The sequence below is a fragment of the Rhinoderma darwinii genome, unplaced genomic scaffold (assembly GCF_050947455.1).
Source record: "Rhinoderma darwinii isolate aRhiDar2 unplaced genomic scaffold, aRhiDar2.hap1 Scaffold_600, whole genome shotgun sequence".
In the NCBI taxonomy this organism is placed as follows: Eukaryota; Metazoa; Chordata; class Amphibia; order Anura; family Rhinodermatidae; genus Rhinoderma; species Rhinoderma darwinii.
The window spans coordinates 64,537-85,307 of record NW_027464155.1 but is presented as its reverse complement, the minus strand read 5'-3'; the positions used below and the strand labels follow the sequence as shown (position 1 = coordinate 85,307).

Genomic DNA, 20,771 nt, shown 5'->3' with positions numbered 1-20,771 from the left:
TCCTGCGGTAATATCTGAGCTGTCGCTTTCCTGCGGTAATATCTGAGCTGTCGCTTTCCTGCGGTAATATCTGAGCTGTCGCATTCCTGCGGTAATATCTGAGCTGTCGCTTTCCTGCGGTAATATCTGAGCTGTCGCTTTCCTGCAGTAATATCGGAGCTGTCACTTTCCCGCAGTAATATCTGAGCTGTCGCTTTCCTGCAGTAATATCGGAGCTGTCGCTTTCCTGCAGTAATATCGGAGCTGTCGCTTTCCTGCGGTAATATCGGAGCTGTCACTTTCCCGCAGTAATATCGGAGCTGTCACTTTCCTGCAGTAATATCTGAGCTGTCACGTTCCTGCAGTAATATCTGAGCTGTCACGTTCCTGCAGTAATATCTGAGCTGTCGCTTTCCTGCGGTAATATCGGAGCTGTCACTTTCCTGCGGTAATATCGGAGCTGTCGCTATCCCGCGGTAATATCTGAGCTGTCGCTTTCCTGCGGTAATATCGGAGCTGTCACTTTCCTGCGGTAATATCGGAGCTGTCACTTTCCTGCAGTAATATCTGAGCTGTCACTTTCCTGCAGTAATATTTGGTGCCATCGCCGCGGTCTCTGAGAGCTCTTGACATGTTACGTGGAGTCCACACCTTCTACCCCTGTGACCAGGTCTCCAGTCCAGGATGATGATTGGACGACGCTCCGCGGTTCCTCTGGATTTTTGATGTCACTCTACAAGTTCTCTATCGGATTGATGTCGGGGGTTGGGCTGCCGCTCCATTTGTTCCTCTCTCACGGCTGCGTTTTTGGCCATTTCTGGGGAATTTCTCTTCGGCGTAGGACAACGTGATCTCCTCAAGTATTGTGATCTATGTAGACCGATCCCTGATCTCTTGTATGTGATAAATAGTCCCAGCACCTGGTAGGAGACACATCCCCGTATCATGATTCTTGCAGCACCTCGCTTTACGGTCTTCACACTGTGTCTTGAATTCAGTGCTCGGGGTCGTCTCACGTTCTGTTTACGGCCACTAGAAAGAACAATTTTGTTTCTATCAGTCCACAACATGTTGTGCCGTTTCTCTTTGGGCAGATTTGAACCTCTTCAGGATGCTTTTTTGCTGGGAGTTCTTGCTGGTGACTCGTCTTCACTTAATCATCTTGTGATTGGAGCAGATCACCGGTGACTTCACGTCTTATCTCATATTTCTGGAGGGGGATGATTGGCTGAGGCTCTATTGATCAGTAGTTTCCCGCTTCCTCCCCGCGTCTTTCAGGTTTTGGCGCTTCCTTCCCCGTCTTCCAGGATTTGGCGCTTCCTTCCCCGTCTTTCAGGTTTTGGCGCTTCCTTCCCCGTCTTTCAGGTTTTGGCGCTTCCTTCAGCGTCTTTCAGGATTTGGCGCTTCCTTCCCCGTCTTTCAGGATTTGGCGCTTCCTTCAGCGTCTTTCAGGATTTGGCGCTTCCTTCCCCGTCTTTCAGGATTTGGCGCTTCCTTCCCCGTCTTTCAGGATTTGGCGCTTCCTTCCCCGTCTTTCAGGATTTGGCGCTTCCTTCCCCGTCTTTCAGAATTTGGCGCTTCCTTCCCCGTCTTTCAGGTTTTGGCGCTTCCTTCAGCGTCTTTCAGGATTTGGCGCTTCCTTCCCCGTCTTTCAGGTTTTGGCGCTTCCTCCCCGCGTCTTTCAGGTTTTGGCGCTTCCTTCCCCGTCTTCCAGGATTTGGCGCTTCCTTCCCCGTCTTTCAGGTTTTGGCGCTTCCTTCCCCGTCTTTCAGGTTTTGGCGCTTCCTTCAGCGTCTTTCAGGATTTGGCGCTTCCTTCCCCGTCTTTCAGGATTTGGCGCTTCCTTCCCCGTCTTTCGGGTTTTGGCGCTTCTTTCCCCGTCTTTCGGGATTTGGCGCTTCCTTCCCCGTCTTTCGGGTTTTGGCGCTTCTTTCCCCGTCTTTCGGGATTTGGCGCTTCCTTCCCCGTCTTTCGGGATTTGGCGCTTCCTTCCCCGTCTTTCGGGATTTGGCGCTTCCTTCCCCGTCTTTCGGGATTTGGCGCTTCCTTCCCCGTCTTTCGGGATTTGGCGCTTCCTTCCCCGTCTTTCGGGATTTGGCGCTTCCTTCCCCGTCTTTCGGGATTTGGCGCTTCCTTCCCCGTCTTTCAGGTTTTGGCGCTTCCTTCCCCGTCTTTCAGGTTTTGGCGCTTCCTTCCCCGTCTTTCAGGTTTTGGCGCTTCCTTCCCCGTCTTTCAGGTTTTGGCGCTTCCTTTCCCGTCTTTCAGGATTTGGCGCTTCCTTCAGCGTCTTTCAGGATTTGGCGCTTCCTTCCCCGTCTTTCAGAATTTGGCGCTTCCTTCCCCGTCTTTCAGAATTTGGCGCTTCCTTCCCCGTCTTTCAGGTTTTGGCGCTTCTTTCCCCGTCTTTCAGGTTTTGGCGCTTCCTTCCCCGTCTTTCAGGTTTTGGCGCTTCCTTCCCCGTCTTTCAGGATTTGGCGCTTCCTTCCCCGTCTTTCGGGATTTGGCGCTTCCTTCCCCGTCTTTCGGGATTTGGCGCTTCCTTCCCCGTCTTTCGGGATTTGGCGCTTCCTTCCCCGTCTTTCGGGATTTGGCGCTTCCTTCCCCGTCTTTCAGGATTTGGCGCTTCCTTCCCCGTCTTTCAGGATTTGGAGCTTTTCTCCATGTCTTTCAGGTTTTGGTCGCCACTTCAAGGCATATGAGATGATTTTAGCTGAGTGGCCGATAATTTGCTGCACTTCTCTAGATGGTTTCTCATCAGAACAATGTCAGGAATGTCCCGTGTTCCCCAGTATTTCAGAAGCAAACGCCCGATAATCAACATTTGCACCATTTGCCGCCCTCCGACCTTATATAAGGGCCAAGACTGACCCCTGTTATTCCACAGAATGAAGGATTCACCAATTTTCCTCCTCACTGTGATTATTTTGTACAATTAATGATTCAGCTCCTCAGACTTCACGGCTCGCAGGTGCTAAGCGTTGGCTCTGGTTCTTCTACACTTACAAGTCACTTATTTGCTATGTAGAAATATCAACTCTACCAAAAACATTTCTCAGGTGAATGGTATTGGACGGATAGTTTTTAACACTGCTGTGTGTATATACACATTATATATATATTGTGACAGACCACGTGGACAGGTTGTGGATGGGGGCCTATATTTCCCCAAGATTTCTGTCTTCTCCTATTATCTGAGAACAACCAGGGAGTAAATTCAGCAGAGAATGTGGTTCTCCCTCTGCAATAGGTTTTATGTAAAACCTGGAAAAGGGCATGGTTGTTGTAGTGGGGGGGGAGAGATGGGGGGTCCCCGCTCCATCCACACAGTCCTGGTCTTGGGCTGTCTAGCTATTAGTCAGGGGTCAGGTGTGATAGTCCTTTATAAAGGCTGCGGTTCAGTCCCACTCTCTCTCAGCCTGGCGGGAGGAGCAGTCTGCGGTTATAACAGGTTGTCTGGTCGGCATGGGTTATGGTGCGGGGCATTAGGCCGGCGCTGTGTTAGTTCGGATACCTCACTGTATAGTAAGTGCCGGACAGGCAGAGAGTTTTCTTTTTATTCATGTACAACCTGTAAATAAAACTCGCTGAGGCCACTAGTACCACAACTCTGCTGTGCGGACTGAAACTTACTGGCATGTTCGACACAGAGTGCCCGTCTACCCCAGGAGACGACTGTCCCGCTACCTAATTCCCTTACTATATATATACATATACATATATATATATATATATATATATATATATATATATATAAACACACACATATACACACACACACACATATAAACACACACACACACACACACATATAAACACACACACACACACACACACATATATATATATATATATAAACACACACACACATATATACATATAAACACACACACACATATAAACACACACACATATATATATAAACACACACACATATATACATATAAACACACACACACATATAAACACACACACATATATATATAAACACACACACATATATATATAAACACACACACACACACATATATATATAAACACACAAACATATATATATATAAACACACACACACACACATATATAAACACACACACATATATACATATAAACACACACACACATATATATATATATAAACACACACACACACACACACACATACATATAAACACACACACACATATAAACACACACACATATATAAACACACACACATATACATATAAACACACACACACACATCTATATACACACACATATATATACAGTGGAGGAAATAAGTATTTGATCCCTTGCTGATTTTGTAAGTTTCCCGCTGTCAAAGTCATGAACAGTCTAGAATTTTTAGGCTAGGTTAATTTTACCAGTGAGAGATAGATTATATAAAAAAACAGAAAATCACATTGTCAAAATGATCTCTATTTATTTGCATTGTGCACAGAGAAATAAGTATGTGACCCCCGACCAACCATTAAGAGTTCAGCCTCCTCCAGACCAGTTACTGCTCCAAATCACCTTGGTGCCGGCATTATAGACAGCTCTTACATGGTCACCTGTATAACAGACTCCTGTCCACAGACTCAATGATCAGTCTGACTCTAACCTCTACAACATGGGCAAGACCAAAGAGCTTTCTAAGGATGTCAGGGACAAGATCATAGACCTGCACAAGGCTGGAATGGGCTACAAAACCATGAGTAAGACGCTGGGTGAGAAGGAGACAACTGTTGGTGCAATAGTAAGAACATGGAAGACATACAACATGACTGTCAATCCACATCGATCTGGGGCTCCATGCAAAATCTCACCTCGTGGGGTATCCTTGATCCTTAGAAAGGTGAGAGCTCAGCCGAAAACTACACGGGGGGAACTTGTTAATGATCTCAAGGCAGCTGGGACCACAGTCACCAAGAAAACCATTGGTAACACATTACTCCGTAATGGATTAAAATCCTGCAGTGCCCGCAAGGTCCCCCTGCTCAAGAAGGCACATGTACATATCACACATAATACACCATCACACTATACCACACATAATACACCATCACACTATACCACACATAATACACCATCACACTATACCACACATAATGCACCATCACACTATACCACACATAATACACCATCACACTATACCACACATAATGCACCATCACAATATACCACACATAATGCACCATCACAATATACCACACATAATACACCATCACATTATACCACACATAATACACCATCACAATATATCACACATAATACACCATGACAATATACCACACATAATGCACCACCACACTATACCACACATAATGCACCATCACACTATACACCATCACATTATACCACACATAATACACCATCACAATATACCACACATAATACACCATCACACTATACCACACATAATACACCATCACAATATACCACACATAATGCACCATCACACTATACACCACACATAATGCACCATCACAATATATCACACATAATACACCATCACAATATACCACACATAATGCACCATCACAATATACCACACATAATGCACCATCACAATATACCACACATAATACACCATCACACTATACCACACATAATGCACCATCACAATATATCACACATAATACACCATCACAATATACCACACATAATGCACCATCACAATATACCACACATAATGCACCATCACAATATACCACACATAATACACCATCACATTATACCACACATAATACACATCACACTATACCACACATAATGCACCATCACACTATACCACACATAATGCACCATCACACTATACCACACATAATACACCATCACACTATACCACACATAATACACCATCACAATATACCACACATAATGCACCATCACAATATACCACACATAATACACCATCACACTATACCACACATAATACACCATCACAATATACCATCACACTATACACCATCACACTATACCACACATAATACACCATCACATTATACCACACATAGTACACCATCACAATATACCACACATAATGCACCATCACATTATACCACACATAATACACCATCACAATATACCACACATAATGCACCATCACAGTATACCACACATAATGCACCATCACAATATACCACACATAATGCACCATCACAATATACCACACATAATACACCATCACAATATACCACACATAATGCACCATCACAATATACCACACATAATGCACCATCACAATATGCCACACATAATGCACCATCATAATATACATCACAATATACCACACATAATGCACCATCACAATATACCACACATAATGCACCATCACAATATACCACACAACGCATCGTCACAATATACCCCACATAATACACCGTCACAATATACCACACATAATACACCATCACACTATACACCACACATAATGCACCATCACAATATACCACACATAATACACCATCACACTATACACCACACATAATGCACCATCACACTATACCACACATAATGCACCATCACAATATACCACACATAATGCCCCATCACAATACACCACACATAATGCACCATCACAATATACCACACACCATCACAATATACCACACATAATACACCATCACAATATACCACACATAATGCACCATCACACTATACACCACACATAATGCACCATCACAATATACCACACATAATACACCATCACAATATACCACACATAATGCACCATCACAATATACCACACATAATGCGCCATCACAATATACCACACATAATGCGCCATCACAATATACCACACATAATGCACCATCACAATATACCACACATAATACACCATCACACTATACACCATCACACTATACCACACATAATACACCGTCACACTATACCACACATAATACACCATCACACTATACCAAACATAATACACCATCACACTATACACCATCACACTATACCCCACATAATACACCATCACACTATACACCATCACAATATACCACACATAATACACCATCACACTATACACCACACATAATGCACCATCACACTATACCACACATAATGCACCATCACAATATACCACACATAATGCACCATCACACTATACACCACACATAATACACCATCACAATATACCACACATAATGCACCATCACACTATACACCACACATAATGCACCATCACAATATACCACACATAATACACCATCACATTATACCACACATAATGCACCATCACAATATACCACACATAATGCACCATCACACTATACCACACATAATACACCATCACAATATACCACACATAATGCACCATCACAATATACCACACATAATACACCATCACACTATACCACACATAATGCACCATCACACTATACCACACATAATACACCACACTATCCCACACATAATACACCGTCACAATATACCACACATAATGCACCGTCACAATATACCACACATAATACACCATCACAATATACCACACATAATACACCATCACACTATACCACACATAATGCACCATCACAATATACCACACATAATACACCATCACAATATACCACACATAATACACCATCACAATATACCACACATAATACACCATCACACTATACCACACATAATGCACCATCACAATATACCACACATAATACACCATCACAATATACCACACATAATACACCATCACAATAAACCACACAATGCACCATCACAATATACCACACATAATACACCATCACAATATACCACACATAATACACCATCACACTATACCACACATAATACACCATCACAATATACCACACATAATACACCATCACACTATACCACACATAATGCACCATCACACTATACCACACATAATGCACCATCACAATATACCACACATAATGCACCATCACAATATATCACACATAATACACCATCACACTATACACCACACATAATACACCATCACACTATACCACACATAATACACCATCACAATATACCACACATAATACACCATCACAATATACCACACATAATGCACCATCACACTATACCACACATAATGCCCCGTCACACTATACCACACATAATGCCCCGTCACAATATACCACACATAATGCACCGTCACAATATACCACACATAATGCACCGTCACAATATACCACAAATAATGCACCATCACAATACACCACACATAATGCACCATCACAATATACCACACATAATGCACCATCACACTATACCACACATAATACACCATCACAATATACCACACATAATACCACACATAATGCACCATCACAATATACCACACATAATACACCATCACACTATACCACACATAATACATCATCACATTATACCCCACATAATACACCATCACAATATACCACACATAATGCACCATCACAATATACCACACATAATACACCATCACACTATACCACACATAATACACCATCACACTATACCACACATAATACAACATCACAATATACCACACACATAATACACCATCACAATATACCACACATAATACACCATCACAATATACCCCACATAATACACCATCACACTATACCACCCATAATACACCATCACAATATACCACACATAATGCACCATCACACTATACCACACATAATACACCATCACACTATACCACACATAATGCACCATCACACTATACCACACATAATACACCATCACACTATACCACACATAATATACCATCACACTATACTACACATAATACACCATCACACTATACCCCACATAATACACCATCACACTATACACCATCACAATATACCGCACATAATACACCATCACACTATACACCACACATAATACACCATCACAATATACCACACATAATACACCATCACACTATACCACACATAATACACCATCACAATATACCACACATAATGCACCATCACAATATACCACACATAATGCACCATCACAATATACCACACATAATACACCATCACAATATACCACACATAATGCACCATCACACTATACACCACACATAATACACCATCACAATATACCACACATAATGCACCATCACACTATACACCACACATAATGCACCATCACAATATACCACACATAATGCACCATCACACTATACCACACATAATGCACCATCACAATATACCACACATAATGCACCATCACAATATACCACACATAATACACCATCACATTATACCACACATAATGCACCATCACAATATACCACACATAATGCACCATCACACTATACCACACATAATACACCATCACAATATACCACACATAATGCACCATCACAATATACCACACATAATACACCATCACACTATACCACACATAATGCACCATCACACTATACCACACATAATACACCACACTATACCACACATAATGCACCGTCACAATATACCACACATAATGCACCGTCACAATATACCACACATAATACACCGTCACAATATACCACACATAATACACCATCACAATATACCACACATAATACACCATCACACTATACCACACATAATGCACCATCACAATATACCACACATAATACACCATCACAATATACCACACATAATACACCATCACACTATACCACGCATAATGCACCATCACAATATACCACACATAATACACCATCACAATATACCACACATAATACACCATCACAATAAACCACACAATGCACCATCACAATATACCACACATAATACACCATCACAATATACCACACATAATACACCATCACACTATACCACACATAATACACCATCACAATATACCACACATAATACACCATCACACTATACCACACATAATGCACCATCACACTATACCACACATAATGCACCATCACAATAATCCACACATAATGCACCATCACAATACACCACACATAATGCCCCATCACAATATACCACACATAATACACCATCACACTATACCACACATAATACACCATCACAATATACCACACATAATACACCATCACATTATACCACACATAATGCACCATCACAATATACCACACATAATACACCATCACACTATACACCATCACACTATACCACACATAATACATCATCACATTATACCCCACATAATACACCATCACACTATACCACACATAATACAACATCACAATATACCACACACATAATACACCATCACAATATACCACACATAATACACCATCACAATATACCCCACATAATACACCATCACACTATACCCCACATAATACACCATCACACTATACACCATCACACTATACCCCACATAATACACCATCACACTATACACCATCACAATATACCGCACATAATACACCATCACACTATACACCACACATAATACACCATCACAATATACCACACATAATACAACATCACAATATACCACACACATAATACACCATCACAATATACCACACATAATGCACCATCACAATATACCCCACATAATACACCATCACACTATACACCATCACACTATACCCCACATAATACACCATCACAATATACCACACATAATACACCATCACACTATACACCACACATAATGCACCATCACACTATACCACACATAATGCACCATCACAATACACCACACATAATGCCCCATCACAATACACCACACATAATGCACCATCACAATATACCACACATAATGCACCATCACAATATACCACACATAATGCACCATCACAATATACCACACATAATACACCATCACACTATACACCACACATAATGCACCATCACACTATACCATCACACTATACACCATCACACTATACCACACATAATACACCGTCACACTATACCACACATAATACACCATCACACTATACCACACATAATACACCATCACAATATACCACACATAATGCGCCATCACAATATACCACACATAATACACCATCACAATATACCACACATAATACACCGTCACACTATACCACACATAATACACCATCACAATATACCACACATAATACACCATCACACTATACCACACATAATACACCATCACAACATACCACACATAATGCACCATCACAATATACCACACACATAATGCACCATCACAATATACCACACATAATACACCATCACATTATACCACACATAATACACCATCACACTATACCACACATAATACACCATCACAATATACCACACATAATGCGCCATCACAATATACCACACATAATACACCATCACAATATACCACACATAATACACCATCACACTATACACCATCACAATACACCACACATAATGCCCCATCACAATACACCACACATAATGCACCATCACAATATACCACACATAATGCACCATCACAATATACCACACATAATGCACCATCACAATATACCACACATAATGCACCATCACACTATACACCACACATAATGCACCATCACACTATACCATCACACTATACACCATCACACTATACCACACATAATACACCGTCACACTATACCACACATAATACACCATCACACTATACCACACATAATACACCATCACAATATACCACACATAATGCGCCATCACAATATACCACACATAATACACCATCACAATATACCACACATAATGCACCATCACACTATACCACACATAATACACCATCACAATATACCACACATAATACACCATCACACTATACCACACATAATACACCATCACAATATACCACACATAATGCACCATCACACTATACCACACATAATACACCATCACAATATACCACACATAATACACCGTCACACTATACCACACATAATACACCATCACAATATACCACACATAATACACCATCACACTATACCACACATAATACACCATCACAACATACCACACATAATGCACCATCACAATATACCACACACATAATGCACCATCACAATATACCACACATAATACACCATCACATTATACCACACATAATGCACCATCACAATATACCACACATAATACACCATCACACTATACCACACATAATACACCATCACAATATACCACACATAATGCGCCATCACAATATACCACACATAATACACCATCACAATATACCACACATAATACACCGTCACACTATACCACACATAATACACCGTCACACTATACCACACATAATACACCATCACAATATACCACACATAATACACCATCACACTATACCACACATAATACACCATCACAACATACCACACATAATGCACCATCACAATATACCACACACATAATGCACCATCACAATATACCACACATAATACACCATCACAATATACCACACATAATGCACCATCACAATATACCACACATAATACACCATCACAATATACCACACATAATGCACCATCACACTATACACCACACATAATACACCATCACAATATACCACACATAATGCACCATCACACTATACCACACACATAATACACCATCACAATATACCACACATAATACACCATCACAATATACCCCACATAATACACCATCACACTATACCCCACATAATACACCATCACACTATACACCATCACAATATACCGCACATAATACACCATCACACTATACACCACACATAATACACCATCACAATATACCACACATAATACAACATCACAATATACCACACACATAATACACCATCACAATATACCACACATAATGCACCATCACAATATACCCCACATAATACACCATCACACTATACACCATCACACTATACCCCACATAATACACCATCACAATATATTACACATAATACACCATCACACTATACACCACACATAATGCACCATCACACTATACCACACATAATGCACCATCACAATATACCACACATAATGCCCCATCACAATACACCACACATAATGCACCATCACAATATACCACACATAATGCACCATCACAATATACGACACATAATGCACCATCACAATATACCACACATAATACACCATCACACTATACACCACACATAATGCACCATCACACTATACCATCACACTATACACCATCACAATAAACCACACATAATACACCATCACAATATACGACACATAATGCACCATCACAATATACGACACATAATGCACCATCACATTATACCACACATAATGCACCATCACAATATACCACACATAATGCACCATCACACTATACCACACATAATACACCATCACAATAAACCACACATAATACACCATCACACTATACCACACATAATACACCATCACAATATACCACACATAATGCACCATCACAATATACCACACATAATACACCATCACACTATACCACACATAATGCACCATCACACTATACCACACATAATACACCACACTATACCACACATAATACACCGTCACAATATACCACACATAATGCACCGTCACAATATACCACACATAATGCACCATCACAATATACCACACATAATACACCGTCACAATATACCACACATAATACACCATCACAATATACCACACATAATACACCATCACAATATACCACACATAATACACCATCACAATATACCACACATAATACACCATCACACTATACCACACATAATGCACCATCACAATATACCACACATAATACACCATCACAATATACCACACATAATACACCATCACAATAAACCACACAATGCACCATCACAATATACCACACATAATACACCATCACAATATACCACACATAATGCACCATCACAATATACCACACATAATACACCATCACACTATACCACACATAATACACCATCACAATATACCACACATAATGCACCATCACAATATACCACACATAATACACCATCACAATATACCACACATAATGCACCATCACAATATACCACACATAATGCACCATCACAATATACCACACATAATACACCATCACAATATACCACACATAATGCACCATCACACTATACCACACATAATGCACCATCACAATATACCACACATAATACACCATCACAATATACCACACATAATACACCATCACACTATACCACACATAATACACCATCACAATATACCACACATAATACACCATCACACTATACCACACATAATGCACCATCACACTATACCACACATAATGCACCATCACAATAATCCACACATAATGCACCATCACAATACACCACACATAATGCCCCATCACAATACACCACACATAATGCCCCATCACAATATACCACACATAATACACATCACACTATACCACACATAATGCACCATCACACTATACCACACATAATACACCATCACAATATACCACACATAATACACCATCACAATATACCACACATAATACACCATCACACTATACCACACATAATACACCATCACACTATACACCACACATAATACACCATCACACTATACCACACATAATACACCATCACAATATACCACACATAATACACCATCACATTCTCCATCTGTAATGTCGAGCCCGGTCCTTTCAGTTTTGGAGCATGTGACTAAACTCGAGCAGAAAGTCTGTGTGACGCCCTGTGTGATGTCATGTTATATATAGCCCTGCCCCCGCCCTGTGTGATGTCATGTTACAGCCCTGCCCCCGCCATGTGTGATGTCCATGTAATAGCCCTGCCCCCGCCCTGTGTGACAGATGTGTGATGTCCATGTAATAGCCCTGCCGCCGCCCTGTGTGATGTCATGTTATAGCCCTGCCCCCGCCCTGTGTGATGGCATGTAATAGCCCTGCCGCCGCCCTGTGTGATGTCATGTTATAGCCCTGCCCCCGCCCTGTGTGATGGCATGTTATAGCCCTGCCCCCGCCCTGTGTGATGGCATGTTATAGCCCTGCCCCCGCCCTGTGTGATGGCATGTAATAGCCCTGCCGCCGCCCTGTGTGATGTCATGTTATAGCCCTGCCCCCGCCCTGTGTGATGGCATGTAATAGCCCTGCCACCGCCCTGTGTGATGGCATGTAATAGCCCTGCCCCCGCCCTGTGTGATGTCATGTTATAGCCCTGCCCCCGCCCTGTGTGATGTCATGTTATAGCCCTGCCCCCGCCCTGTGTGATGGCATGTTATAGCCCTGCCCCCGCCCTGTGTGATGTCATGTTATAGCCCTGCCCCCGCCCTGTGTGATGTCATGTTATAGCCCTGCCCCCGCCCTGTGTGATGTCATGTTATATAGATATAGTTATATAGATCTCGCTGTAAATGACAGGTTACAGCGTAATCTCGCGAGACTACGCCTGCTATCCTGTAACTCAGAGACGTGCAGAGAAGTGGTCAAGATTGTGAATACACGTCACGTCCTGGCTGGAGGTGATGTATATTCATTGTCAGGACACTGCAGTAACGTTATAGTGTGTGTATGTGGCTGCACATAGTGATATAGCTATATCGCTATCTGCAGTGCAAATGAATGGAGAGAAGTGTATGACGTTGATTGGTCACTGATTGGTCAGCGTCATACACTCCTCTGTACAACGCCCACTTGGTCATATAGTAAAACACGCCCAGTTGTCCATTGAGAAACTCATTAGCATAAAGCTAATATAGGTCAGAAGTCCGTCACAAATGATCGTTTTTCTATATAAAAAAACACTGTTGTAACACTCCTGATCTACATTACAGCGCCGATCACATCATGTACAAGAGAGGCCGCTTATAATGTGGTGACAGCCTCTTTATTACTAGGACCACTGTTATCTACATTACAGCGCCGATCACATCATGTACAAGAGAGGCCGCTTATAATGGGGTGACAGAGCCTCTTTATTACTAGGACCACTGTTATCTACATTACAGCGCCGATCACATCATGTACAAGAGAGGCCACTTATAATGTGGTGACAGAGCCTCTTTATTACTAGGACCACTGTTATCTACATTACAGCGCCGATCACATCATGTACAAGAGAGGCCGCTTATAATGTGGTGACAGCCTCTTTATTACTAGGACCACTGTTACCTACATTACAGCGCCGATCACATCATGTACAAGAGAGGCCACTTATGTGGTGACAGCCTCTTTATTACTAGGACCACTGTTATCTACATTACAGCGCCGATCACATCATGTACAAGAGAGGCCACTTATAATGTGGTGACAGAGCCTCTTTATTACTAGGACCACTGTTACCTACATTACAGCGCTGATCACATGTACAAGAGAGGCCGCTTATAATGTGGTGACAGCCTCTTTATTACTAGGACCACTGTTACCTACATTACAGCGCTGATCACATGTACAAGAGAGGCCACTTATAATGTGGTGACAGCCTCTTTATTACTAGGACCACTGTTACCTACATTACAGCGCTGATCACATGTACAAGAGAGGCCGCTTATAATGTGGTGACAGCCTCTTTATTACTAGGACCACTGTTACCTACATTACAGCGCTGATCACATCATGTACAAGAGAGGCCACTTATGTGGTGACAGCCTCTTTATTACTAGGACCACTGTTATCTACATTACAGCGCCGATCATATCATGTACAAGAGAGGCTGCTTATAATGTGGTGACAGCCTCTTTATTACTAGGACCACTGTTATCTACATTACAGCGCCGATCACATCATGTACAAGAGAGGCCGCTTATAATGTGGTGACAGAGCCTCTTTATTACTAGGACCACTGTTATCTACATTAAAGCGCCGATCACATCATGTACAAGAGAGGCCGCTTATAATGTGGTGACAGCCTCTTTATTACTAGGACCACTGTTATCTACATTACAGCGCCGATCACATCATGTAGGAGACAGGACACTTATAATCTGATGACAGAGCATCTTAATTACTAGGACCACTGTTAATGTAAGACTCTTGTTAAACTCCTTGAATGTGGGGGTGTAAGAAAGACGAAACGCTAGACACTGTCCAAATAATCCTGCACCCAAGTATAAAACATATATAGATCAGCCAGACGACTACAACCCCCAGCCTCATATCGTGTAGCCGCCCTGGTGCCCTCGAGGCCCGGACTCCACAAGACGTCTGAAGGTTCCTGTGGTGATGGGTACAAGACGAGAGCAGCATCAAGCAGCATTACCCTCCAGTCACCGGGTGTCCTGCCTTTCAGCACCTTCAGTAGGTACTGACCCCCACGAGACCCGGAAACACCCCCACGAGAACTGGAAACAGCCAACCCGCACGAGACCCGGAAACAGCCACCCCGCACGAGACCCGGAAACAGCCACCCCGCACGAGACCCGGAAACAGCCACCCCGCACGAGACCCGGAAACAGCCACCCCGCACGAGACCCGGAAACAGCCACCCCGCACGAGACCCGGAAACAGCCACCCCGCACGAGACCCGGAAACAGCCACCCCGCACGAGACCCGGAAACAGCCACCCCGCACGAGACCCGGAAACAGCCACCCCGCACGAGACCCGGAAACAGCCACCCCGCACGAGACCCGGAAACACTCACCACAAGACCGGCAGTTCTGGATATGACCCAGTCGTCTACTCATCACAGTCGCTCAGATCTTTCAATTATTTCTGCTTCCAACATCAATGACTGATCACCTGCTGACACATATATCCCCTCCCCCCTAATATATCCCCTCCACCCTAATATATCCCCTCCCCCCTAATATATCCCCTCCCCCCTAATATATCCCCTTCCCCCTAATATATCCCCTCCCCCCGAATATATCCCACTAATGTATTCCCCCTAATATATCCCCCCTAATATATCCCCCCCTAATATATCCCCTCCCCCCTAATATATCCCCTCCACCCTAATAGATCCCCTCCACCCTAATAGATCCCCTCCCCCCTAATAGATCCCCTCCCCCCTAATATATCCCCTCCACCCTAATATATCCCCTCCCCCCTAATATATCCCCTCCCCCCTAATATATCCCCTCCTAATAAATCCCCCCTTATCAGATGACGTTGCAACCAGACCAGTGCTATTCACTTCCGCTAGCAGAGGTATTAGGCTGTGTTTATCACGGTCACATTATAATGTCAGGATAAATCGGCTGCGTAACCGACGAGGATGAAACCATCAGATATTAACCTGCGGGTCCACTGTGTATATAGGGGTACATGGTGTATATATGGGGGTACACAGGACGGGGGTGTATATATGGGGGTACACGGCAGGACAGGGGTGTATATATGGGGGTACACGGCAGGACGGGGGTGTATATATGGGGGTACACGGCAGGACAGGGGTGTATATATGGGGGTACACGGCAGGGGTGTATACATGGGGGTACACGGCAGGGGTGTATACATGGGGGTACACAGCAGCAGGACGGGGGTGTATATATGGGGTACACGGCAGGACAGGGGTGTATATATAGGGGGGTACACGGCAGGACAGGGGTGTATATATGGGGGTACACGGCAGGACGGGGGTGTATATATGGGGGTACACGGCAGGACAGGGGTGTATATATGGGGGTACACGGCAGGACAGGGGTGTATATATGGGGGTACGCAGGACGGGGGAGTATATATGGGGGTACACAGCAGGACGGGGGTGTATATATGGGGGTACACGGCAGGACAGGGGTGTATATATGGGGGTACACGGCAGGACGGGGTGTGTATATATGGGGGTACACGGCAGGACAGGGGGTGTATATATGGGGGTACACGGCAGGACAGGGGGTGTATATATGGGGGTACACGGCAGGACAGGGGGTGTATATATGGGGGTACACGGCAGGACAGGGGGTGTATATATGGGGGTACACGGCAGGACAGGGGGTACACGGCAGGACAGGGGGTGTATATATGGGGGTACACGGCAGGACAGGGGGTGTATATATATGGGGGTACACGGCAGGACAGGGGTGTATATATGGGGGTACACGGCAGGACAGGGGTGTATATATGGGGGTACACGGCAGGACAGGGGTGTATATATGGGGGTACACGGCAGGACAGGGGTGTATATATGGGGGTACACGGCAGGACAGGGGTGTATATATGGGGGTACACGGCAGGACAGGGGTGTATATATGGGGGTACACGGCAGGACAGGGGTGTATATATGGGGGTACACGGCAGGACAGGGGTGTATATATGGGGGTACACGGCAGGACAGGGGTGTATATATGGGGGTACACGGCAGGGGTGTATATATGGGGGTACACAGCAGCAGGACGGGGGTGTATATATGGGGTACACGGCAGGACAGGGGTGTATATATAGGGGGTACACGGCAGGACAGGGGTGTATATATGGGGGTACACGGCAGGACAGGGGTGTATATATGGGGGTACACGGCAGGACAGGGGTGTATATATGGGGGTACACGGCAGGACAGGGGTGTATATATGGGGGTACACGGCAGGACAGGGGGTGTATATATGGGGGTACACAGCAGGACAGGGGGTGTATATATGGGGGTACACGGCAGGACAGGGGGTGTATATATGGGGGTACACGGCAGGACAGGGGGTGTATATATGGGGGTACACGGCAGGACAGGGGGTGTATATATGGGGGTACACGACAGGACAGGGCGTGTATATATATGGGGGTACACGGCAGGACAGGATGTGTATATATGGGGGTACACGGCAGGACAGGGGGTGTATATATGGGGGTACACGGCAGGACGGGGGTGTATATATGGGGGTACACTGCAGGACAGGGGTGTATATATGGGGGTACACGGCAGGAAAGGGGTGTATATATGGGGGTACACAGCAGGGCAGAGGTGTATATATGGGGGTACACAGCAGGACAGGAATGTATATATAGGGGGGTACACAGCAGGACAGGGGTGTATATATGGGGGTACACGGCAGGACAGGGGTGTATATATAGGGGGGTACACAGCAGGACAGGGGTGTATATATATGGGGGTACACGGCAGGACGGGGGTGTATATATGGGGGTACACGACAGGGTGTATTTCGGGGTACACAGCTGGACGGGTGTATATTTCGGGGTACACAGCTGGGCTCGGATATGTGCACACACCCGTTATCAGACTCACATTTCACCGGCTGGGGGTTGGACTGTTTGATCCGCGGCATGGCTCCTCCCTCCCCCGGTACTTCCGGCGCCGCTCTCGGTATTTCCGGTGTGGAGGAGTTCTGTGCTCGGCTTCCTCATGTGTTTCCGGTTAAGGAGACGAGGACGTCACTTCCGCCTGGTCATTTCCGGTTATATCCCAGGGAATGCCGGGATCAGTAGTTCCTGCCACGACACGTACAGCGGTCTACTCCTCTCCATGACCCGGTTATAACGGCTGAGGGGGAGCAGCTGCCATAGCAACCAACCGGCGACCGCCCCAGTCAGCTGCAGTCATGTGATTAGTTTCTGAGGCCACACCCTCTTACATCTGCACGGCCGCCGCAGAGCTCCGCCCCTGCAAGTATGACGTCACTATCATGCCGGGTGATCATATAATACAGTGCCCATATAATACCCCCATACAGTGCCCATATAATACCCCCATACACTGCCCATATAATACCCCCATACACTGCCCATATAATACCCCCATACACTGCCCACATAATACCCCCATACACTGCCCATATAATACCCCCATACACTGCCATATAATACCCCCATACACTGCCCATATAATACCCCCATACAGTGCCCATATAATACCCCATACACTGCCCATATAATACCCCATACACTGCCCATATAATACCCCCATACACTGCCCATATAATACCCCCATACACTGCCCATATAATACCCCATACACTGCCCATATAATACCCCCATACACTGCCCATATAATACCCCCATACACTGC

At 44.0% G+C, this 20,771-nt stretch overlaps 1 protein-coding gene across 2 annotated transcripts in view; it reads right to left on the bottom strand.

Moving 5' to 3' along the window:
* The window catches only part of LOC142725440 (zinc finger protein 513-like), a 53,257-nt gene extending 32,966 nt beyond the window's left edge, over window positions 1-20,291 (bottom strand). Inside the window, exon 1 of one of the 2 annotated variants that reach the window (XM_075848981.1) lies at window positions 19,992-20,291. In XM_075848981.1, coding sequence (XP_075705096.1) covers window positions 19,992-20,031 — 40 coding nt within the window. In that variant the 5' untranslated portion in view covers window positions 20,032-20,291. The remainder of the gene's footprint in view (window positions 1-19,991) is intronic. The other variant, XM_075848982.1, reaches the window with a different exon arrangement.
* Between the last annotated feature and the right edge of the window lie 480 nt (window positions 20,292-20,771).